Source organism: Periophthalmus magnuspinnatus, chromosome 4 (assembly GCF_009829125.3).
Source record: "Periophthalmus magnuspinnatus isolate fPerMag1 chromosome 4, fPerMag1.2.pri, whole genome shotgun sequence".
Classification (NCBI taxonomy): domain Eukaryota; kingdom Metazoa; phylum Chordata; class Actinopteri; order Gobiiformes; family Gobiidae; genus Periophthalmus; species Periophthalmus magnuspinnatus.
The window spans coordinates 27,511,119-27,537,098 of NC_047129.1; the positions used below are offsets into that span (position 1 = coordinate 27,511,119).

Sequence of the window (25,980 nt, forward strand, 5' to 3'; positions counted from 1 at the left end):
GTCAAATGAAGCTCATCGAGGTTGGCGGTTATAGGAGCAAACTTGGAGCCATATTTGCAAGTCTGACCACGAGTATCATAGCAACCAAAGAGCCAATCTGGAGTGAAGATGTTGAAAATAATTTTAACTATTCAGTTTAGCTGCTCCTCTTCTGTATTAAACATTATTGTCTTATAGAACTGAACTTAAACGCAGCAATACTTAAAACACTTTCACACTGCATTACACAATATATAAAAAAACATTATTATAATAACATATTTAAAAACAGCTTTGTTTGTTGCATTGTTTGTAATGCTTTTTTTTTTTAATCTATTTTTTTCACTAATACTAGTAAGTCATTTGAAGGCTAACTTGCAAAAATATCACAATATATTCCCTTCGTTTCAGTAAAGTAACTGTTCTGAATCCAATCAAATGAACGAGTAACTTACTACAATACAGTTATACTCAAAATCAGGGGCGTCGGACGTTTATCCAAGGCCCAGTGCAGAGAGGGGCCCCTCACAACGACTGTAATATGCTTTTTTTCATAAGACAATATGTAGTGCTGGCCCTCCAAGATGATTTTTACCTAGGAACCAGAATTTAGTGCTACACCCCTGTTCAAAATGATCATTCTGAGTACTTATTTCAGGTAATTACTTCTCAACACTGCTGTAAAAGTATCAGATATACTGTAACTCCATGTACGCTGCTTATTTCTAGAGACTGCACACCTTCTAAGTTCTGTTATTTTCTTACTATCGTATTTTGATGCTATATTTCATTATGATATATATATTGACCTTGGTATTTCTATCAGAAAGAATGTGTATTGTTGTGTACGTTAATATTCCATACCATGTTTATAACCGCCAATTGTAAAAGCTAGCATGGGCCTTCAGCATACTTCCTCTGCGCTCGGATGACTGCACAGAATGCTTAAGGTTACAACACAGATTCACGGATGGGGCGGACATGTGTGGCTGTGTATTACAATCATGAGTTAACAATTATGAATATTAATAGTGGAATACAGTCAGGTGATGCTTAAATAGACATGGACACATTTTTATATTGTGCTTTTTTCACCTTCAAGGCACTCAAACACTTTAAATCAAGGAACCACTCACCCATTCACACTCACATTCATACACCAATCTATGCAGACACTGGGGAAGAGGTGGGTTAAGTGTCTTGCCCAAGGACACGACAGCAGCGTTCATCTGTGGGAGCTGGAATCACACCGGCAATCTGTGGGTTAGTGGATCCGAATGCTCAATCAGTGACGTTTATGTCGTGAAATTGGTGAAATATAACCTAAAAGTCATGAAATAGGTTGAACCATAGTCTGAACAATAACAATAACATTTTTTAAAGATTTTATACATCTACTATACATAAATCTATAAAATGATCTTGTCATGTGATTCAAAACTGGTTGGAAAACTCTGGGGATATCACACATTTGAAATTTATGATGAAATTTACCAGCTGTAACTAAATAAATCTTATCATTATTAACTGTGTGGCATTTGTTATTAATTTTGTGAAATATTAAGCATATTTAAAACCAGTAATTGTACACTACAACTCTTCTAACGATCGTATTATTACCCGATCGGTTAGTCGACTCAAAAGGGGGCGTGGCAAAAGCTCTCAAAACTATTACGTATCTCTGTGGATCTGACCCAAACTGCACTCACAAACAAAAACAACTATTTATGCAGAGTTTAACCTGCTTTTTTTTTAACATATAACTGCCAAAAAATACAAGCTAACTCACCAACTTCTCACTAATCGGTGGTGTTCAGGTTAAGATGTCCTACTCTCACATGAGGGGCAAGAGTTTTTCTGTAGATTACATTGCAGTTTGACATGAAATATTGAGTAAGAAATGATCAGGGTCAACATTTGTACATTTACTATCAGTGACTAAACCCAAGAACCCCACCTCCCATATCTCTGTTTTAAATATTATCGACCTGTAGCACGTCGTGATGATTTAAAACCTCACAAAAATGAATTGGAGCTATACATTTTCCCTTTTAAATTTCAATGTTCAGTTCTGAAACCAGGAAACTGTAATCAGCTTGTGTATAAACAAAGTGTAATCAGGCGTTAGAATCAAAATACTAGACTTGTTTTAAAGGTCGCCTCATTAGCAGGTCAGTAATGTCAACTGTGACATTAAAGACTGTCTCTGTAATATTTAGGCTTATATAATCATCAGAAACCCCCCAGCAGCAAGGACTTACTTTAAGATCTCCAAGATGGGCTGTGATCCAACGCTTAAGGCATCTGACATGTTTGTGACCTTGGAAACCAGATGGATAGTGGGAAAAACACACAAAAAAACACTATGACTGTAATTGCACAGCGCCCTCTTCTGGTGCACGGCTGTAATTAATTTGAATTGGAGCCACAGTTCCAGCAGTACAGTCCTTTTAATAACAACGGTAAAAACAGTCATGGTTTGAGCCGAAGCTATAGCATGTACAGTAGAAGGCCAATAGACTTTCAATACAATCTGTAAATACAAATAATACAACAATAAAACCCAGGATGGATATACAATTAAAGGCGCGCTGCGTAACTTTTCTGGTGGAGGTTCTGCCGCTTTGACGTGTCCATTTCCAAGTTACTGTTTTGGCTGTAATATTCCACAGTATGGCCTGAAACTTCTATGTTCATGGACAGAAAAAGTGACGCCGATCAGATTAATGTTCCAAAAAATGGCATTTAATTTAACCGTCACCATGGAGACAAGCAAGGGACACCACAAAGCCGAGTTACAGGTCAGATTACAGATTTTTTTGCGCAGTAAATGATACAACGCCATATAGATACATCGAATGCCGTGCTGTGGAACACGACAGGCAATGCCATAACATCTCCATGGAGACGAACGAGGGCAGAACCAGCACGACAAATGTTACATAGTGCAGCTTTCAAATTTAAAATAGCTGAGGTCCACTTGTTTCCCCCATACCCATGTAGGCTAATTCTAATGTACTCTAACAGGTCTCCTGGGATAAACTTCAAGGATTAGATTAAAATGTGTGGTCCTCGCAACAGCAGCTGAAAAAATGTGAAATCTACGAACCAGCATGAAATGGGAACTCAAGTTGTCCGTGGATTAACACATAAATTGCTTGTAGCTAAATGCCTCGATAAACAAGAGTGCTCACTGCAAAGACTAAAATATTTTAATAACTGTGATGAAATTATAATTTAAAACTTAAAACGTCTCCCAAGTGAGTGTGTCCATAGCTTTTGTGCTGCTCAAGTCTCCGCTCTGCGACGAAGGAGCAAAACGTTTTATCGCACATTCAGTTAATCGATATTTAGGCCTTTAACCGTGCAAAGTTTCAACAAAATGAATCCTCCAACGTAATCCTTCAAGTTTAAATGAATGGCTGGTCCGCGCGTCACCTCATCGTCGTAGTAATGTTCCGAAATTCAGCTAAAAATGGCCAATTCAATATAAGGCCACTAGTTGGAGAAAAAAGTATCTTCCCATAATTGGTCCTAGCAGGTTCCTCTCTTTTCCAAAGTTCTTGAGGATTTGGCAAAAAACAGTGAATAACCGTACTGTAGCACTATCTTCAGTCAGTAGAGGGCGACATCTGGAGTTTGTGAATAGTTAATAGTTTTTGGTCGATCGGAAAGACCACGGCAGTCAGTTGAAAATGGAGGGAGCAGAGGTCAGACGTAGACGACCTGGATGTGTTGGCTTATGCAACATACACTGCAAAAATATCTACACAAGTAAAAATGACTTGAATTGAGAATATGAATTTTGATTTGAATCGGTTGTACTGTTAGCTGACTGGACTAAACCAGGTCTAAACCAGGTCTAAACCAGGTCTAAACCAGGTCTAAACCAGGTCTAAACCAGGTCTAAACCAGGACTGAACCCGTTAGCTGTATTTAGTTAGTGGTTTAGAATTTCTGGGTTGTTTCGAGGTATTTTAAGCTGGTTCCAACAATTAATCAAAGAAAATTCAACTCGTTTAGTTGAAATATTAAGTTCCATTGTTCTTTTGCCAAGCCAGCCAAGACTACACACTTTTACAATACTTTACAAACAGTCAGAGTAAACCCATCATGCTTTTTTCTATTTTTTAATTATTTATTTACTTATTTATTATTAAATTGGAGGTCCTGTACCATTTTTTTGTATTTGAGCAGATATATTGTCTAAGCAGCTCTTGAGGTCAAAATAGTCTGTGCTGTCTGCATCTAACATTTTATTGTATAGCGTTAGCATATTAGCTGATGTTAGTGTTACTGTCATGGTAAAACTACGCTCTGGGGTCTGTGTGTTGTGAAAAGCACTAATAAACTCCTGACAGTGAATAATTAAGACACCTAAGGTAAGTGAAGAATAACTTTATATCACTGCAAACCGTTCACAATGAACTAGTTTTGTTATTCCTGTTTTAAAATCAGGTACAGCAACTTTAAATACATTTAATCTACAGCTGAACGAGTTTGGAAAAAATATGAAACTGCTACTTGAATTTGTTTTTTGATTTCAGTTTTAAAACGAGGATTACAGTCCAAAAGCCCTCGAAACAGGTCCAAAAATGTACACCAATAAATAAACTCATAAATAAACCTAAACTAGTCAAAACTGCTAAAATAAAGATTACAGACTCTAGGCGTTTTAATTCTGTAGATATCACTTTTGCAGTGTTGTTGTCGCTGAGAGGCCATGTTGTCAGTCGACCATGTCCCAGAGCGTAAAGGGGTGAGGGGATCTAAAGGGGGCGGAGTTTTAGACGTCCAGACGACACTCACACAGCTCCTTGTAGATCCTCTTTCGAATGCGCGGCATGTCCTCCTGACTGAAGCGAAAAGGCTGCTTCACTGACAGACAGCGGCAATACTGAAGAGACAACACAAAATACAGGGTTTACATTTAAACTGTAGGAAAGATGTCACTTAGGGTTTTAACATGCATTCCCAGGCACACACGTTGAAGCTCTAGTGATAAAGACGGAAAGGACACTGAAAACTGGGAAGTATTGAAGAGCCTGTGTCCAATTTTGAAATACAAGTGTAGATCATACGGTTAGTCCTTTCTCTAAGGCTGATGTTGAACCATAACAGAGAAAGAGCTGTCTGCAATAGTTTCCATATAGTTCTCATCCAACAATGTCCTGACTTGATAAAATTGTCTTTCCGTGGCAGTTGCTTATTTATGGTTCTCACATTTTAAAGGTAATTTTGTTGAATATTATTCTGTATATAGTATTATATGGAGTATAAGGTCATTCTCACGCTTCCACTAGTTAGGTCGACCTGAAAGAACATTCAGTCCAAGAGCGGGGCTTGGGCCGGTGTGAAGACAGTCTCACTCTGGACTGTAGCAAACAGCCAGACCGAGAGCGTTTGAAACAGGAGGTCTCGGAGCGGCTGCCATCGCACTCAGGAGCAGGGCGAGTGCAGTGTCTGGGTTTGTCTGTGTGTCGTTCAAAAAGACCTTCGCGTATAAGCGTGCATATGCAATTATTCCGTCTGCTTGAAGCCCGTTGGCATAGAAATAAGTTCTTTGATGCGCTAACGGTCTCTCACCTGACTCATGGTGCGTGTTTGTTGTGAATGATGCAGGTTGTATGTGAACAACGCCGACTCAAAAGTAAACTAAACAGAACTAATTCTAGTGCGCACTGAGGTCGCTCCACAGAGCGCACTAATGTGTGTGAAAATGACCAAGGCATTCCTGACCCAAAATAAGTAAAAGTAAGGGTAATGTGGTTTTATGGCTCCATGGGGAATCTGTCCTCTGCAGTAGGTGACTGCAGTGTAGTGCCTGGGGCATCCTTCTCCATCCTGGGCTTGGTTCACGGCCACATGCAAACTTTAATTTGCTGACGACCATAATACAGTACTGTACCTTTCAGTTTTATTTTAAGACCATGTTGTGTGAATGAATAGTCCTTAACAACAACATTTATACAGTTAAAGGTATTGCACTCATTGGGAGTTCAGTTTATTCTGAACATTTAAGGGCCCATATTATGGTATATTCTGATCTATGTTATAATGTTGTTTCCTAATCACAAACAGACCAGGAGTTGTGTTTTGTTTCATTCACACAGGTTTAACACACAAATCCTACATATTTAGGGAGTTCTTCTCTCAAAAACAAAGCAGTTTCACCTTGTGATGGCATAGGTTTTTAAACTCCAAACACCTTCACTAGAACCATTTGGATAATTTCAGTGCTGGGATTGCCAACCTCTGCTGAATTATAGGTGAAAAGTCGCTATTAACTTGAAAACTACCACTTCATGACATCACAAGGTGGAACAGGGCATTTTGAGCTAAGACTAATAATAAAGTGTTACTCAAACATGTTGAATGAAACAAAACATAACTCCATGTACGTTTTAGAAGCAGTAACATTATAACATGACTTAAAGCTCACAAGAGTCAATTCTGTGGAATGCTTTAATATGTAGAAGCTAAATGTGTATTAGAAATATGGAGACAGAAATATGATAGTATCGCATGAATATTTGTTATTTCATCATTTCATAGGGATATCTCAGCATAATAAAAACAACACAGTCTTGGTATGTTTGACGGGCTCCTGGGCACTGTGCTCGAAAGCAGTAGCCACATTTATCATCCTCAGTATTTTCATGCAGTATTTCCAGTGTTTTTTAATTCATTTTCTTGCTTCCTGCTCCTCTGCTGAAGTGTTGAGCCTGATTCTGGAGCCTATCCCAGCACTTTGGCACAAACAGAACTTCATTTATAAGGAATAAGTGCAAGATCCATTGCTTTGGAAAAGAAGAACATCGAAAAGGCCAACTGGCACGAGAATCTATGTAAGACAAAAGTGAGGCTAGGGTGCTAACCATTCAGCTACTACATCCCATTGGAGCTAAAAATGTAATGTTTAAAAACCCCAAAACTACTTAAAAAAGATGAGAAATGGGAGGGAAGCATGTGTTTTCATTTAGAGGTTACTGCCACGCATTCTGATGCACACATTTGAGGCCAGCACTGGTCCTGTGGGTAAAGTTCAACCTTACATAAGTAGAAAATAAATCTTTTATGGAAGTTTTCAGACACAATATCAGATTTTTGTGTTGCTGTTGTTATCAGTATCAGCAAACATTATTTATTCACATAATTTTCCATTTAAACTCACTGTCTGTTTAAAAAGACATATTTGATGCAGTGAGGACAAACTAGGAACTACACATGGACACATCGAGATCAGAATAGAGCTTAAAATATATATTAAATTATACTGATACTTGCACCGATATATCGTCCATAACTATTGATTTCTGCTCCCTTCAGTGCCAGGTGTGTCCTCCTTAGCCAAGAAACTGTACCCAGCTTGCCTCCAGTGTTTGTGTACAATGATATATGATAGTATGTGTGGCTGTTCGTTGACGTACAATGTTGAGCTCACACTTAATACAAAGTAGTGTCACAATAACAAAATGTCAGCTTCATTTTGATACTAAGGAATACCATAAAGATAAACACTCTTAATGGGCATGTAACTTTCACAAGATACTAGTTCTAATACAGCTCAAGATCAAAATAAAGCTGTTTAGGAAAGGTTAAATAATGTCCTGTTATTTTTTAATATCATACAAATTAGCATCTAGCTTGGATAATTGTTTTGGAATAAATTTGCATTTGATTTTCGACAGTTTTGACAAACCTAGTACAAAACAAGGCTGTGAACAGGAGTCAGAACACATTTCAGTGTTTCCCCTACCATTATATTGGTAGCCCTGTCAATCAAATTATGCGGAGCTAATCGTCAAAATGCGCTTCTTCACTAAATCTGTTACACTGCTCCATAATAAACTACTGTATTCATACAAATCCAGTCCATATTTTCTCTCATACTTTGCCTGTCTAATCCAGCCCGTCATTCCCAATAATCCAGCCCTGGTTTTGCTCTATGGGGCTCCAGACGACAGGAGCAGTCTAGTTTATAGAGGATAATACAATGCATAATAATGCTTAGTGGCTCTAAACAAAATGCAAAACAAACCGACTAGTGCAAAACGGTCTGTTGGCATCATTACTTTCAGAGATAAACTGAAGTGTACAATGTGCGAGGGTTATAAAGCAGTGAAAGGATGAAAAGTTATTCAGAAGTTCACAATAATTAATTAGGTCATAACTATAGAAAAATTATGCCTCAATATGAAAATTAACTATAAGATCATTTAATTAAAATGCCCAAACTTATGAAAATATGTTAATAAGGTGTTTTACAGCTACTTAATTGTTTTAAATAATATTAAATACATGGAATTTAAATATTACAGTAAGAAAAAAAGATTATAAATCTATTTAATATATAGGTCTATATTTTTCTCCTCCATCATTGGGCTCATCGTGCCAACCATGAGATCAATACCCTTTACTTCAGTCCAAAATTTGGGACAAACCTGATACAGAGCGGCAGACAAAGATAGAAACTACCAAGATAGAGAAAACAGAGGGGGCAGTGGAAAGAACAGACCAGCAGGGGGAGTCGTGTGGTGGAAAAATGGAAAAAACTCACCTCAAGGACAAAAACCCCACAGTCGCTGTCATTTTTCTGCTGAGGAATCCCCTGGGAACAAAAGAGCCCAGAAGTCAAACAGAGAACACCACCAGGATATCAACTCTCAGCTCTGACTTTGGTGAGGTGCTATTGTTAGACTGGACAGGACATGCTACACAGTTAGAGCAAGTTGTGAAGAAAGTGAATGATTTTATTCCAATCCGCCTGCCCACTTTTACCATAAATGCTACTAAACTGCACTGTGATGGCACTTCCGGTTGAGTGGGAATCCCATTCAATTCACTGGGGAATTTGAGAAAAGTTTTGCTTCAAAAATATGATATAAAGTAGGTTGATTTTTGTAAACTGTTCTATGTTCGTGTGACTAACAACTTAACACTGCACCGGTTCTCTGAGAGGATTTAAAACAGCTCTGTAGTCCCTGTAGAACTTATTTGCTGTCAAGATCGGCAATCCTATGCAAAATAATACAACCCAAATGATGATGGCGGCGCCCGCGGCAACTTCCTGAATAGAGTGAATAGAGATTTCAGTATGGAGTAATCTGTTCACTCATCTTGATAAATAGAGACTAGAGAGCTAAAGGCTGAAGTTAATGCTATTTAAAGACTGCTACAGCCTGGGACAACAAACTGGAGAAAACACAAAACAACCCAACACATACCAGCCATTTAAGAACTAAATTTTATAAACCATCTACTCTCTGTGTGAACTATGATAAAATGCATTAAGTAGTTTAAAAAAGAAATGCATGATTTTTAATATTGTTAATTAATAATATTACTTTTTTTTTTATCTGGTCAATCAGGTATATCTGTGTGGATTCTAATACAATTTCCCTGGCATTTTTTCTAATTAGCCAAGTATCACTCCCCTTTTACAGTGTATTTGTGTTTAAGGAAAACCGATGGTAAACAGCAGCAGCACTGGCTTAGCGGTCAGCTCTTTGTCTCATGAATAACCCATGAAATTTAAACCTAGTGGAAACTTGCTTCAGGCCAAACCATTTATTTACATGCTGCTATTTTTAACAAAATCTTACCTTGATGATGGTGATCTTCCAGCCTTTTTGGAAAGCTGTCTGTTTTTTCTCTTTGGCTTCAGCCAGAAGGTACTTCATGATATTCTGAAATTAAATATATAGATTGTAATGATCAACAGGTTAAACAAGGAACAAAAAAAACAGCAAACATCATATCTTTGCTTAAGCTAGTAAAGGTATTAAAGGAGTGATATCTGAAGTTATTTTCCCACAGAGTTTATTGTAAAAGAGAATGTTGAGAAACAGACCTGTGTACGCATTTAATGATAGCGTTTTATTGACCGCAAATCCTGGAGAATTTTATGTTCTGGGATTAGAGCGGATTGGCTGATAAAGCTGTTCTAAAGGGCATGGTTTGAAAAATTAGAATAAGGTAAAGTAAAATATAGCTCGTAAATACATACTAGAAAGTTTAAACTACCTATGCGCTCCTTTGACAGTTTGCAAATAGGTAAAATCCCATACCCAAGCTTTAAACAAACATACTCACTTCTGTGGTGTGTCTGAAGACGATGCCTTGGCTGTCGTAGTAACTGATAGTTTTGTGCGCCATACTGACTGTGACCAGAGACCAGTGGATCTCTAAGTGAATGGGAATAAGCACCAACCACTTGGAAAACAGGTCAATCTAAAAACGAGACACAGACTGGACATTTAAATCTATGAATCCACAAAGAGCACGTTAACAAAGCATAATTTTATCTGACAGCTGAAATCACTAAGGCTGTCGACCAAAGAAATTCTCAGTAGACTGCCGATCAACTTGTCAACTAAAAAGGGGGCGTGGCAAAAAAAATGCTCAAAATATTAAATATCTATAAGATCTCTATATTTCCGTAAAATGGGGGACCGAGCCTTCTCTTCAGCTGCACCGCAACTGTGGAATTGCCTCCCTGCACAGCTGACAGCCACACAAAGCCTGGACTTTTTAAAGCTAAATTAAAGACCTTTTTATTTAGAAAAGCTTACTGCTAATGTTTTTAGTTTTTAGCAATTAGTATTTTAATGTTCTTTTATTGTAGCACTCTGGGATTTTGTTTAATGAAGAGTGCATCATAAAAACAATGTATTATTATTATTATTATTATTATTATTATTATATTTTGATCATGTACCTGACTGCATTCACAAGACTAAAACTGCACAGGAGTTTGTGCAAAAACAACAGAACAGAAAGAGCAACAGAAAAGTATTGAAACTGTGAGCTAAAGCTGATTAAACACACGATTTACTTCCAATTTTTAGCCAACTCACTACGCACCTTGCTGTTTTTAAAATGTAAATAAAATAATTACTTCACTGATAACAATTATGGTCGACTAAAACACCAGTGAACAATTAATCGACTAAAGTACTAGTAATCACATCTCTGTAAGTAAAAGTATGAACGAGACATTATTTTCCAATCACAAGTACAAAAAACTTGCAAATTGCCTTACTTTTTTCGTCCATCTCTTCACACCCTCATAACCCTTGGCAACCAGCTGCTTGTGAAAAAAGCTGTTGAAGAAGTGAACCTACAAGAACAAATCAATAAAAGTAATTAACACAGTGAAATGTCCTTGAGTGTAACTTGAAATCTAATATGTCACATCTTGTGGCGCGTTTTGTGTTAAGAATATAAAATAAAAATCTTCATATTAGTCTAAAGTACAGTGAAACTTACTTTCTGTTCAGTCGCCTCCATAATGAGTTCTCCATACATGTTGATGATCTGATCAAATAAAAGACAGATAATTAGGGCTCTTGCTTATATAATTAAATGCATGCTGTTGAATGTATAAAAAGTACTGTATATAAACATGTTCTTGTTGAAAAAAGTACCAACCTATATGGTCATGAACATTAAGAAATTTGACCATTTTAAAATAATTGCATAACCTAGAATGACATAAATAAATGCAAAAAAGATGCGTATGTTTATTAAAGTACAGGTGTTTTTATTGCCAAACACCCTGGGATAAAAAAAGCATTCTTTCTGTGAGAAAGGTCACCATTCCACAGATCTGACCTGTAACTTGGCCTAGTGGCATCACCAGCTTGTCTCAGTGATGCCACCAGGCCACAGAAAAGTTATGTAGTCCAACCTGGTCTTTTGCTGCAGCTGCATGTTAAAATAGCAGAGGGACACTACATAGACTACAAAGCTGCTAATTAACCAGTTTTTTGCACTAAAATTGTCTAATCCACAGAATGATTTTAAAACACCACATTTACAGTTTAGTTTCAAAAAAAGTTTATTTAAGTTTTGTCCCACTTTAACCATTCCTTGTCCAATCCCACCAGAGTAAAGTAGTACTTGGAGTTGGGCAGTTTTTGTACCTGGTCATTGATCCAGTTCTGATCCTCTAATGTGCTCAAGTCGTCCAGACTCAGAGTGTGCCTGTTATGTGTCACCATGAACCCAGCCACTGGAGCAGAGGCCAGCCCTGCTCTGTACTGCTTCACCTCCTTCTGAATATCCAATCCCCTGAGAAATATAATGAGATTTAGAAAGGCATGTATTAATTTATTCACTACTGACATAGAGCAAGTCAGTTTAAATACTGGAAAAAGACTAGATCAATGTTCATATTCTGGGCTTTGAATAGTATCTCTAAACACAAGTCAAATTTCAAACTGTGAAAACAGACACTGTAACCGCTCACTTAACCTGAAACGCATGGATGATTTGACCTGGCAAAGCTTACTTGTTTGTGAGGTCAGATTTGCCCTTGTTCTTCAAATGTTCCACGACATCGCTTTCAGCAAGAGGAATGAAACTGCCATATTTTAGATAAAAACTCTCAAGGAATTCTGGAAAAAAAGACATTAAAACAATTTTAATCAGTTTTGTCTTAAAACAGTACATGAAGGCAGGTAAAGTAAAATAATTACTCAAACTAATAAAGTAATATTATCACATAAAAACCTTGGCATGCGTGATGAACATAAGTCCAGACCAAATGTGATAAGGAAATGAAAGGAAAAAATCCTTACTCAGTATTTTTTTCTGCCCTTTCACTCTTATTTCTTTTTTACAACTTACCTACATATACACATGCATACATGCACACATACACTAACACTCCCTTATAAGAACAAAAGCCATTCTTATTGTCTCGTCACCCATTTCAAACCTTGATGTATGCACTCTCTATTCCCTCAAATGAAAATCTAATATCTTATAGTTTGTATTGTGTTGTATTGACAGATTAGCAAACGCAAACCAAAATTTGTGTCAGAATGCTTAGCTATATATTTATTACCATTTATGCATCAAATGTATGACACATGTGCACTTGCCCCCTTGCCCACAAACTGTAATGAAAAGGTAATCTGTTATATTCAAATGTCATGGGCTTATGATAAGTAGTTAATCAGGTGTGATACCCCAGGAGACATTAGTAATGAATGAAATAATCAAACCAACCAATCAACCCTCTGCAAAACCTGCTTTACTGCCTCTCCAGACTACAAGCTGTGTAACACAAAAAGTACTTTTATATTTTTACACAATCATGTAATTATATTATGTGCAATAAGATCTTACCATGGACCATATCAAGAAGCTGCTCGCACTCCCAATCCTCTTCTTGTGCCTGTGATTTGTCATCTGACTTCTCTCCTCCTGTCCCCTCGGCCTGGTCCACTTTGCCCCATGTTCCCTGTCGACAGTACATCCTGTGATCCTGTAACGCCCAAGGGTGCTCCTCGCTGCTCACGGTGATGGGCTCCTGAGGCGGAGGGGGGGAAGCAGGTGGTTGGGGTGTCACTGAATCTATAGCGATAACTTCCTGAGTGTTGTCTTTTGGTGTGATGGTGTTTCCATTGGACAAAGTAAGAGGTACAGAGTTTGTTTTCTCAGAGGTCTGGTCTATTAAAATCAAGTCAACAGCAGAGGTATCTCCTGGCTTTGTACCAGTCTGCAATGGTCCGTTTATCACTTCTGTTAAACTCCCATCTTTGTTACTTCTCAGTAATCCATTCGGAGAAAGTTTTACATCGCCATTTTGCGATGAAGGCTTTGGGTCAGTCTGCTGCTCATGTTCCAATTTTGCCTGTTTGTTTGCCATTGATGAAGCTTGGACATTGGTTGAAGAACTTAAAACATTATCGTCAATTTTCCTTTTAATTTCACCTGGTGTAGTTGTAGTAATTGTAGAAAGGATTCCTATTACGGGGCTGCTTTGAACCACATCCAAAACCTTCATTTCAATATCATTGTTATTGATACTATCCTTTGCTATCGGTGTCTTGTCATTTTGTATATTTTTTATCTCAGGTGACACAGAGTTCACTGCTAACCCATCCTGAACAGGGATATGCATTTCTATTGAGTTTTGTGACGGACTGTCAGCTCCCATTGTAGTACCTTCAACTTTACCTAAGTTCTCATATGTCAAGGTAATAGATTTATTGTGTGTCAGGAATCCTCCAAGCTTCCTTTTAGGAGCATCTTCCAGGTTGATAGCACTCCCTCTCCCTCTGGCCCTCCCTCTGCCCCTTCCCCGTCCTCTGTTTGGGGTCTGGACATTGTGGCCGTGACCTTTCGGTCCACAGCAGTCACAAGACTTAGGAGTCCTTTTCCTTCCTGATGTGCGGCCATTGAAAACTGGTTGTGCAGGGGTTGGTGTTAAAGTGGACAATACAGACTCTGACAAAACTGAATCATTGTTGATGGGAGATTCAGCATTAGAAGGAACTGGAGTTGACACATTGGTTGAATCAGAGGTGGGTTTGATGGGTGCCTGGGGTACGGTGTGCTCTGTGCTGTCTGCAGGTGGGGGCACAACAGGGGGCGCTGTGGTAGAAGCTGGTAAAGGCAGAGCAGACGTTGCATTCATCGGGGAAGAAAAGCTGCTGTGAACCATGACTTTCTCCTTTGGCTCTTCAACCCCATCCCCAACGCTGCACTGCTCACTCGCTTGTCCTATCCTCGTGTCGTTTTTTTCTTGGTCTCTCCTTATATGGCACCAAGGTAGTTATTTGTCTGTGCAATCCCTGTACCGTAAATGGCAGCTTAAATGTCCACAAGTCCAAGAGGCCAATGGCACACCAACAACCCAAAACACCAATTGGTCCTTGTAAAATCTCCTAGAAAGGGAAAAAAACAAAACATTTAGAGGACAGGTGCGTGAGGGATGAGACGAGTGAAGAGTAATAATATGTGCAAAATATTCCATCCAAACTTTTTGAAATAATTACTAACAAAGCAAGAGTTAAGTACATCTTGAGTTAAATATTTTCATTTCATCTATGAATGAAGTCCAAATGAATCTCTTTGGAATATTATATCTTGAGCTGCCTGCAGAAAATTTAGAAGTACAAGATTTTCTTAAATATACACTCGTACGAGCATCGTTGGAGGCAAGGCAAGTTTATTTGTATAACACAATTCGTACACCAAGTAATTCAAAGTGCTTTACAGAATAAGGACATTAATATCACACAAATTAAAAACATAATAAAATTAACATTAAAACAGAAGAGTGCAGAATAAAAACCTTTCAGTCGTATGCACAGCTAAACAGAACTGTTTTGAGCCTGGATTTAAACATTGTCAAAGTAAAGGCCTGTCTCACATCTTCAGGACTGTTCCAGGTTTTAGTTGCATAAAACTGAAACGCCGATTCCCCATGAAGCATTTAATTGTATGGCATCATCAATATTTAGCTAAGTTACTTGTATTAATATGGTACTTATGAAAATAGTTCGCAGAATCAGGCAAAAAAACCAACAACAAAACAATAAAGGGAATCGTTTACAGGAGCCTATGTTGTCACTGTGTATGCAGCTGATCGATATAACAAAACCACTCAGATAGTCGGGATTTTTAAAGAGTTACCACATTATATTTACCAGAAATGTAGATATTAAGTGTAACAGTACGCGCTGCCAGCTGGTTCAATGAAACAACTTCAGAAAAACGACAACAACGTTTAGCTACGCGCGTTTAAAGCTAAGTAACATCGCATTCACCCCATTTCGTCTTCTCTCAGCTCTATCGTGAATGCATGTGCAAATAAACCAATCAATGGGTCTAATGTAGTTTTATTAAGTGCGTGATCCTCAAAGAAGACCCTGAGACGTGCTAAGCAGCCGAAAAACATACGAAACCACCAAACAGCCACGGCTCACATTTCCTCCATTTTTGTGAGGAAGTTGATGTAATTCGATGGCAAAGGAGCACTAGCGCCAACCTTACTGATAAATGCAAAGATAAAATATGGAAGATACAGCAAAATAACTCTGCTACCTTCATTTTAACCCAGGAAAACAACAATCGGAGTTTACACTTACCACCAACACGATCAGAAGAAACAAAACTGACTGTGGTCGCTTATTGATTGCGTCATCACGTCGGGTTGTCTTCGGCAACGCACGCCATCCGAACCCCTTTGTGCTTGAAAATTAACTATGAAAGTAAATAAATACACATTATTTATGAATGAATGAATGAATGAATGAATGAATGAATGAATGAATAAATGAATGAATGAATAAATGAATAAATAAATAAATAAATAAATAAATAAATAAATAAATAAATAAATAAATAAATAAATAAATAAATAAATAAAATCTTTGAGAATGAGCACAAATCTTTTGGTTAATGTTTATCAGGTTCAACATTTGGGAATTTACCTTTTAGATATTTAGGAAAGTACAATCTTATCAATGTTATTAATAGGGAAATCTGGCTCCTGCCCATCTGGCAGTATGACGTCATCACATTCAAGACTCCACAGAAACCACAAAAACATCTTAGGTTTACTGACTCCCATCCTCTGACAGTTAAACTCTAAACCTATAAAACACAATGACCACTCAAACATAGGCCTTTTAGATGTAACAAAGCGCGAGTCAAAAACAACTTTATAATATCCACAGCCATAAACTGTAACCTGTATGTCTCACTTGAACAAAAAAAGCTTATATAACATGTTATCTGTACACAAATGCACTGTGTTGTGTATGTCTAAATTTTATATAACCTTTTATTTTCTATACAATGATGACAGAGGAGACACAAAACTTTTTTTTTTTGTTTTAATTTCCCTTTAATTACAAAACATATCATGGAACAATAAATAAATCTAACAGTGAAACATTATTGGCTAAAGTACAAAAGAATAATAACTAAAATAAAGATCTGATGTAGGCGGTTCAGATCAGAACCACAGGTATATATCTCATTAATTGTCATTAATCTAGGAAAAATGAAAAAGAAAAAAAAAGAGCATTCTACACATGAACTAGCTAAACTGGAAGCTATATCTATAATACATTTTGTACAAAGTCAGTGCTCAATTAGCCTATTATTTACCTCCATTAGGCATGCATGTGTTTATACAAGGACCATGTGACTTAACTTTCTGGTATTTACAGATAGTCCTATATGATGACATTCTATTTTTGAACCAGTGAAAAAATAAAAAATACATTTGTTGGCAATTCATGTGTTGTACAAAGGTAGTATTCATTCTATTGACACAACTTAAAGGTTATTTACATTCAAATGCAAAAACTGTTTTCATTGTTTTCCTGTTTATGGGTACCATTTTGAGTATTTTTCACCATCGGAAAGATATCATATTTTACTTTTGAATTATTAATCACCATGGCAACAGTGCTAATTTTTCATCACCCATGCGTAGCAGTTTGTTGCAGATGTTTGGGTGCGTACACATGTTTAGTGGGGTCTATCAAAACTGTGGTATTTGGAGATGAGGGAAATGACATTCAATAGCTTTAGAGTCAATGAACAAAACAATACAATCAATACAAATAATCCTCTTGGTTTCACTTGGTTTTGAAAGGAACAGTGATGCAGTAGACTTGGTCAGATGTGGACTTTGAACCTAGATGTAATAAACAACACATTCATTATTTTGGTAACACTTTATAATAACTACACATTAAAGTGCCTATACTACACTATTTTCTGGTTTATGTTATAATGTTGTTTCTTCATCAAAACATATCTTGAGTTGTGCTTTGTTTCATTCACACAAACATTGCATATTTAGGCTGAGTTCTTGTCTCCAACAGAAAACACTCTGTTCCACCTTGTTCCACCTTGTTCCACCTTGTGCTGCACGGTATTTTTATACTCCACACACCTTCACTAGAATCATTTGCATAATTTCAGCCCTGAAACTGCAAAACTCTACTGAACTAAAGGTAAAAGGTAGCCAGTAACTTGAAAACTATTGCCTCATGACATCACAAAGTGGAACAGAGCATTTTGAGCTTTGGAAATGTGGACAGCCCAATAATAAAGGGTTACATGTGTGAATGAAACGAAACACATCTCCAGGTATGTTTTGAGAAGTTAACAACATCCTAACATGGCTTAAAGCTCACAAGTCCATTTTACGTGATATGGGACCTTTAATTAGCCTTAATAAAGCATGAAGAAATACTTAATTCACAATGAACAAATAGCTGATTAAGAATTACTCAGGCTTGGTTTATTAATTAATAAATGTGTTCAGAGTTAGGGTTAGGTTTATCGCTAAGTACTTACTAAGACTGAGTTGGTCTTAATAAACTATTTGTTCATTATGAATAGGGTCTTTGTTCGTGCTTTATTCATGCTAATTAAGATCTAGTCATTTGTTTACTATTTTATTTTCATTTTACAGTATAAAGATGTAATACCTATCAAAGTGAGGCTTGGATGGCTGGAGTATGGATGGTTTTGGAGACTGCTGCACCGGTACTGCCCCCTGCTGTTAACACTTGAAGTTGCAGCTGGTAGTCGCTGTCTGGTTGAAGTCTTGAGACCATTACTGACCTTTGAAACTGTGGAAAAAAATATTTGTTAAAGCAAAACAGTAGGGTTTTAGGATGGTTTGGTGTAGTAGCCTATTGAAGTTGACCACCTGCTCCTCCACCGCAGAGACTGTCCCACTTTTCTCATTTGGTGCTTCTTTAATTACATTAAAAGGTCTTACTGAATTTAATTATGTAAAAACCAAGGTAAGATCCATATTCATTGCCTAAAGAGTATTTGGTTGTCTGGTCTGGAATATGTAATCAGTTTTTTAACAAATACCACTGAGCAAATTTAAAAGGATAAAAACTGCAAAATTAATTTAAATGTCTTCAACTGCATGTAGGTTATTGCTTAAAATGTTCAAATATTAATATTAAAAAAACTTGTTCCTGTTTTTTTATAGTTACAAGTGAGACTTACGATGACACAAGAAGTTCTTATTTGCATTTGAATCATCCCTATCCTTCGACTTCTCCCCTGGCTCCCCATCCCCCAGCGCATCTAATTCAACCTCTTCACCACTGTGGACAGGTCCCTCCATAACCTGTCCCCCACCGGCCTCTCTGAGCTCCTTCACCACCACACACCCACCCGTACTGTCCAATCAGCTGATGACAACCTCCTGTCTCCCCCCATCAGGACTAAACGTAAGACCTGGAGGGGACAGGACCTTCTCCGCTGCTGCTGCCCCCACCCTCTGCAACTCCCTGCCCAAACACATCAGAGACTCATCCACACTCACCATCTTCAAAACTGCCTTCACATAACTGCACCTGTTTTTCATTTGTGTGTTGAACTGTGTGATGCATCTTTGAGTCATGAAAATATATGTATTATTTATTCATTTATTTTATTATTTTATTTTTTACTCATTTATTAACAGTATTTTTTCCTGTATTTTATTATTATTATTATTATTATTATTATTATCATTATTAATTTTTTTACTGTTCATTTATTAACAGTATTTTTTCATGTATTTATAGTAGCAAAAAGTTGAATTTTTCTGTTAGTTGCAATAGGTGCCAGTACACCCAAAAAGTCAAAAATAATGTTCCCACTTTTTATTATTCAAGTGCCATCAATGAAAAAGTGGGACAGCCAAAAGGAGGACAGCCTCTCATACTCTCCTCTTTCACGTGTCTTACCGGTGCGATGGTCTGCGTTTGGGAGATGAGTGTGTCTTCTTTGGACGTGGACGTGACTTGTGACTGTAGTGTCCACGTGAACTGAAAGCCCTCGACAGCAGAGGGTCCCAGACCGTGCTGGGACATCCTCCATCTAAACGTAGTGAGCAGGGTCCCGTTCAGTTGCTGGAAATCTGCAGTGAGGCGCTCAGGACGCAGTACCACCTTCCTGACCGCCAGGTGGTGCTCTAACACAAAGAATAGACAGTTAATATATTTGTTTTAATCAGTGTAACATGTCATTTATTTTTCAGTTTCCTCATTGTTTATTGGTCTTAGAAGTTGCAAAAGTTTGTATGATTTGTCTTTCGGATTATTATCAATATTTTTAAACAAAACATATGCTCATTTTTTACTTAAATGTAAACGACTTAAGTGATATTTTCATTACATAGCCTACTTTTTCTGTACTAAAAACAACTACTTTCTACTTCAACATGAGCAATATTGTTTTGAAGTAACTATACTCTTACTTGACACATAAAGCTACTTATACATTTATAATTTATTCATGGCTCAAATTTCATTATTACAAGTTTTACATTGCAAAAAGTGCACTATCAAACTTTTTTGTTGGAGTTTGTTTCCATGGAGATTTTGCTTTACCTGGAATGTTCCACTGTATGGTATAAAACTTATCTATCTCTGCATTCATTCTATTACTTAAAGGCATATTTTGTACTTAAAATAGTACCATAAAATCAAGCATTCTTACTGAGAGCAGTGTCGCTTCTCCACAGATCTGACCAGTGGTGGAAGAAGTACTCAACTTTGTTATTTAAGTAAAAGTACACATACAGGAGCAAAAAATATTCAAGTAAAAGTGTCATAGAAAAAGTATCTTAAGTACCTGTTTAAAAATGTACTTAAAGAGTAAAAAGTAGAAGTATTTCTCGCAGATTCTGAGATCTAATAAAGCTTCAAATGTAGTGATTTTGATACAGATTTGTGCAGAAAAAATGTAATATAATTTTTTTTTTCTGGCTGGTTTTATTTGTCAATTTTTACTCAAATTATGACATTGATAAAAAAAAAAAAAAAGAACTCTCTGCCTTTTCAGCAAGTCTCAAACAATAATAAAAAATACTTTTACTTTTCAGTCCAGTTAAAAATGTAGTGAAGTAGAAAGTACAGATACCTGCTCTCAAATGTAGTGAAGTAAAAATAAAAAGTATCCACTGTAGTATAATACTTTTACTTCATTACATTCCACCACTAGATCTGACCAGACCAGTAATTGGTTTGGAGGTGCCACCTGCTCATCTCCATGGAGTTTAAAGTAATGCTACACGGTGGAACTTCAGTATCCAGGCAAAACAAAACATTTCCATAGTGACAAGCAGGTGGCGGAGCTTTCACCAAAAAAGTTACGTCATGCACCTTTACATTAGTCTCACTACATCTGACTGTTTAATACTGCCTTTACTAAACCACTTTTAATTATATCTTTTATTACGCAGTCACACAGTCATTAACACTTCATATTGACATTGTTTATTTACCTTCTGTGTTGCAGGCCAGGCTCTTTCCTCCCTGGAGCCTGATGGAGGAGCAGCTCGGGGTCGTAACCCAAGCAACCGCCTCTGAGGAAGGGTCGGACTGCGTCGCCACGGAAACCCGGTACTTACAGGCAAACAGCAGTCCGGTGATGGTGTGGTGTGTGCCCTGCAGAGGACGAGGAGAAAGACTGGGTCACACTGGTGCTACAAAGACAGTTTTTCTAATCACTACTTGGTTTTGGTGGGATTGTACCTGTAGTAAGTATTTATCATAGTTTTACGTCACGTGCCAGTTTGTGGAAAAGTACAAAAATACAGGAAGTAGCGCTGAGTTATAAAACAGAATTGGTACCTCTGGCTCTACACCAAACATCCATCCAAAATGCAAAGACAATTTACATAGAAGGAAGGCATTTCTCTGGCACTTTAAGCTTTCATTTAACAAAATAGAGGTGCTGTCATGTATTTGTATTAGTCTAATCATAACTATTGGACAATTTAGTCGCGTTTCGGCCCTTATTTACATGATGGTTGCTAGGTAACAGTTATGGAATTACCTCTACTCGTGTTTTTTAGCGAAATGAGCAGTCGAACCTGTCACACGCACTTTAAATAAGATCTATGACTCCACTTATTGAAAGGCTCACTACAAAATACCTCATCTCGTCTTTGGTTTGAGCAGGGGTTGGCAGATATAAATTCTGGCCTTTTCCAGTGGTTAAGATAACGTAAGTGTTTAAACAAGGCTTCAGTCTAAATCAGCCTCATTCATTTCGTATGACCTAAGCACAGTGTGATATTTATCAGCACCATGGATTTGAGATTGTTTCTGACGAGGGGCGAGCAGCGAGACGTCAATACATCAGAAGTCGAAGCGTTTACTCCGTGCCCCGCTACATCACATGATAAAGCTCATTTTGCGGGATTCGATTTGGTGTTTTATGATGTAATTGTTATTTTTTACAAAGTGGAAAACGAACCCTTATGAAAACAGATCGTGTCCAAATCAAGATTTAGTTTGATCGGTTTAGATTTGAAGGAAAAAAGTGTGAGGATTTGGTTGTTTATTTAAAATACAGGTCCATATATGTTCTTTCACCAGCCTCACATATTATTAGATGCACTGCGTAACTTTTGTTATTTGTATTAGTGTTGAAAAACATGTATTCTTACTGTGAGTGGGGTCGTTTCTCCACAGATTTAACCTGTAACTTGACCTGGTGGTGTCCCCTGCTTGTCTCCATGGAGATATATTAACCATAATGCCACACTGTTGAACACTGCAGGTAAAAAGTTAACATTTCCATGGAAACAAGCAGATGCTGGACAAGAGATCCGAAAAGTTACGCAGTAAAACGTGACTCTCTGTTCTGTTAAATGAAGCATTACACTTGAATTATGTCATTTGTGTGTTGTGCCAAGTTACTGTATGTTTTGATTAATGATATGTCTGTTTTCTGTTGAGATGTTGTTCCTTTTAAATGTACAACCATGAGATCTTGGGGGCCTGTGGAAAGTTTTTGATTAAAATGATTGTTGACCAGTACCCTGTAATTGGCAAAACACCATTCACACGTTGCCTTCTTTTCTTCAAGGAACTACACAGAGTCTGAGGGTGAGGTGGGTTAAGTGTCTTGCCCAAGGACACATCTATGGGAGCTAGATCTGACCGCTCAACTAATGATGTTTATGTCGAGAGTGGGATTTGAACTGCCAACCTTTGGATCTGTGAACAAACACTCTGCCAACTCAGCTACTGTCGCGTCTTGTACCGTGTGTTTCAAAGTCTCTCCATGGCCTAGCATTAAAGTACATCTTCGACATAGTGCCACGTGAACCATCTCGCACTCTGAGGACTTCAGGGACCGGCCTCCTGCTGGTGCCCAGAGTCAGGACTAAACATGTGGAATCAGCGTTTCACTTTTTTTACAGCTAAAACCGGGAACAATCTTCCTGCAGATGTGAGACAGGCCTCTACTTTGACAATGTTTAAATCCAGGCTCAAAACGGCTCTGTTCAGCTGTGCATACGACTGAACGGTTTTTATTCTGCACTCTTCTCTTTTAATGTTAATTTGATGATGATTATTTATGTTTTGATTTGTTTGCATTGTGACTTTAATCTTTCTTATTCTGACCACCACCTACTACCGGTAGTCAGATTAATATTATTGACTTTTATTTAACTAGGACAGTCCCACTGACATTAGAATCTCTTTTACAGTGGAGTCCAGGCCCCAGAGGACAGTTTATTGTGCATGTTTTTTGTGGTAGCATAAACCGAAGCACCTGGAGGACACCTACACAGGCACAGGGAGAACATGCAGACTCTACACTCTACAAAGAATATTTCGGCACATCTAAAGTTGAACAAGATGGCACTGACATTATGTTGAATCAAAATACAGATAGTCAAAATGGTTAACTTTATTTAAATCTGCCCTAAAATTTAACTATTAACGTATATATATAAGTGGACGTAGCTAACCTGCTAGCCGCTACGTTCCAAATAGGAAATTATCACAGACGAGCTTCTGATTTCATCGTCTCTGGCTCCAATTCGCTTTACATAAAAAAACTGTCACCTCTATGTCTGCAGTGAGCCTCGTTGTTTGGGTCTTAAATGTTTGTATTTATCCGCTCTACGTGATCCTGGTATTTTTATGTCACTGTTATGTTCGTAAATCAAAAAAATGAACATTAATAACAGACAAATCAGGCTCGTTATTTCCCTGAGGTTGCTCCAGGTAGCGTTAGCAACGGGTTTGATTGACAGTGGCGGAAAGGGGCATTATTTTCAACAGCCTCGCTCCAGATTGGCTCTTTGGTTGCTATGATACGCGCAGTCGGAATTCCAAATATGGAAGTCGGCTCCAAATTCACCCCTATATAGCTGCTAGCCTCGACGAGCTTCATTTGACTGGAGGTAATTATGTTTTTTTCTGTGTTAATACTGCGGAACATGCTTTACTTACCCAAAAGGAGACTCTTCTGTTTACTCATGTACATTTTCAGTGTCTTTACCTTCACAGTGGTGGTCCTCTCCTCACTGGTGGTGTTATGGGAGCAGGTATGCGGGAGCCAGCGCAGGACGTATGGACCTGGGTGTCTCTGCTTGGCTGTAACAGACAAAGGGAGGTCAGGCTGCGCATACTTTCCACATGTACACTGCTGTCATCTGAGGGTGAGTTATGAAGCATGAAACATTTGAAAACACCAGGATGAGGTCTGTTTCAGCCGCACGCCTCACTGACAGCCCTGCTCTGCTCTGGCTCAGGGTCGGGCGTGGTGATGTATGGTGAGGTGTCCTGGTCCCACTGCTGATTCAGACTGTATTAGAGGAGCTAAGAGAGTTCTGTCATGTAATACGGAGGGCAGAGGGTTTGAAACTGTAATCTATTAGAACATAAGTAAAAGCAGTGGTGGAGGAAGTACACAATTTGTAAAGTAAAGATAACAGGGTAAAAGTAAAAGTATCACATGAAAAATCGACTTAAGTAAAAGTATTGAAGTCACTATTTAAAGAGCAAAGAGTAAAAATATTTCGTGTAGACTCTGAGATCTAATAAAGCTTCAAATGCAGTGATTTTGTTAAAGATTTGGGCTGAATTTTGTTCAACAGAAAATACTGAATTGATGCTTTTTCCAACTGTTTTTATTTGTATATTTGTTTGCTCAAACTACGATTGTGTTAAAGATAAATCCTCAGCCTTTTCAGCAGCTTTCAAACTATAATAAGAAATATTTTACTTTTCGGTCCAGTTCAACATGTAGTTCAAAAGTACAAGTAGAGATACACACAGTATGCATGTATTTTTCTTGATTGTTCCATCTTAAATACGTAAGGATTAAAGAAAATGATTTAACTTTGACCTCTTGACTGTCCGTGGATGTTCAAGTCATTAGTTTCTGCCCCGTTGAAGCTCGTCCCTCCTAACAGTGGTTAATTTATTTATCTGTTGCTATAGTGATCATCACAGTGATATAGGACAGTGATTGTGTGTTTCCAGACTACCTGGGTGGTTAAACAAATATAATGCACAGCTGTTAGCAGTAGAATTCTTTTTCATGTTGGTTTTAATAATAATAATACCTTACACTTATGATGCGTTTTACAGGTTTGTCAAGGCCTCTCAAAGTACTTAACTTAAGTCATTATGAGTGATGGAACTTGTAAAATACTGCACTTAAGCGTAAGTTTTAGGTATCTGTACTTTTCTTAAGTAGATTTTAAAATGGATACTTTTTACTAACTAAAATATATTGATTCACTTGTGTCTGTTTAACAAAATTTAGCACAAATCTGTATCAACCACCAACACTCTCACACAGACCACTTTCATTCTGACCAGGTGGGTGTCTTGCCTAAAGACACAACAAAAGATAAGGCGTTTAGGGTTTTTATATAAAATCTGGCTTATCAAACTGGTGGCCGGAAAACACGACCGTAGGAATCACCGACCAACACAATAAGTAAATAGAACTAGATAGAGATAGACTGGTATATTGGTTTGCCGATATATCAGTCTGATATTTGGACTTTTTAGCGTATTAGCTATCGGTGTTAAATCTCCAGAACAGGCCAATAATTTGTTGTGATCGATCTACTGCCTAAAAATACACAAAGCGTGAGAGAGATAGCCACACAAAATGGGACCACACAGCTCTTATACGTTTGTGGTAAAAAAAAAAAAAAAAAAAAAAAAAAAAAGGCTTGAGGGTAGAAAATAATCAAAACTGACCCAAAATATTGGCCCAAAAATATCGGCAGAGCTTATCGATCATATAAATCGATCTCAGTAACCAATAACCTCTCCATGGGGACAAGCAGTTGGTGTAATATAATTTAAAGTGCTTGTGTTACAAAATATGTCCGGCTATTGCAAAAACACCCTCCAATCCCATTTATTTTATAAGCAAAAAGTTCTAGTGTTATCTTGAATAACT

At 37.6% G+C, this 25,980-nt stretch overlaps 2 protein-coding genes across 2 annotated transcripts in view; both read right to left on the reverse strand.

Annotated features, from left to right (window-relative positions):
* Window positions 1–2,412: 2,412 nt before the first annotated feature.
* Window positions 2,413–15,939, reverse strand: LOC117369984 (uncharacterized). The gene is made up of 10 exons (XM_033965326.2): window positions 15,867–15,939; window positions 13,117–14,660; window positions 12,275–12,380; window positions 11,907–12,054; window positions 11,251–11,298; window positions 11,024–11,101; window positions 10,075–10,212; window positions 9,585–9,668; window positions 8,540–8,590; window positions 2,413–4,876 (listed from the first exon to the last, which is right to left on the reverse strand). Exons 2-10 carry the CDS (start codon window positions 14,435–14,437, stop codon window positions 4,766–4,768), a joined length of 2,085 nt encoding a protein of 694 aa, XP_033821217.1. The 5' UTR covers window positions 14,438–14,660; window positions 15,867–15,939; the 3' UTR covers window positions 2,413–4,765.
* A 730-nt stretch (window positions 15,940–16,669) lies between these two features.
* Window positions 16,670–25,980, reverse strand: part of anos1b (anosmin 1b) — a 94,017-nt gene continuing 84,706 nt past the window's right edge. Inside the window, exons 11-15 of the mRNA XM_055221373.1 lie at window positions 24,058–24,152; window positions 21,038–21,200; window positions 19,497–19,723; window positions 18,231–18,374; window positions 16,670–17,428 (exon numbers count right to left, since the gene is read on the reverse strand). Of these exons, the coding sequence (XP_055077348.1) occupies window positions 18,234–18,374; window positions 19,497–19,723; window positions 21,038–21,200; window positions 24,058–24,152 (626 nt within the window). The 3' untranslated portion in view covers window positions 16,670–17,428; window positions 18,231–18,233. The remainder of the gene's footprint in view (window positions 17,429–18,230; window positions 18,375–19,496; window positions 19,724–21,037; window positions 21,201–24,057; window positions 24,153–25,980) is intronic.

Excerpts from the sequence above, each read along its gene's own strand:
- LOC117369984 (XM_033965326.2), bottom strand. The coding sequence starts at position 14,437 with ATGGTTCACAGCAGCTTTTCTTCCCCGATGAATGCAACGTCTGCTCTG. Across the intron at positions 11,299-11,906 it reads AGAACTGGATCAATGACCAG|ATCATCAACATGTATGGAGA; the intron begins GTACAAAAACTG and ends TTATTTGATCAG. Across the intron at positions 9,669-10,074 it reads TCTTCAGACACACCACAGAA|AATATCATGAAGTACCTTCT; the intron begins GTGAGTATGTTT and ends ATTTAATTTCAG.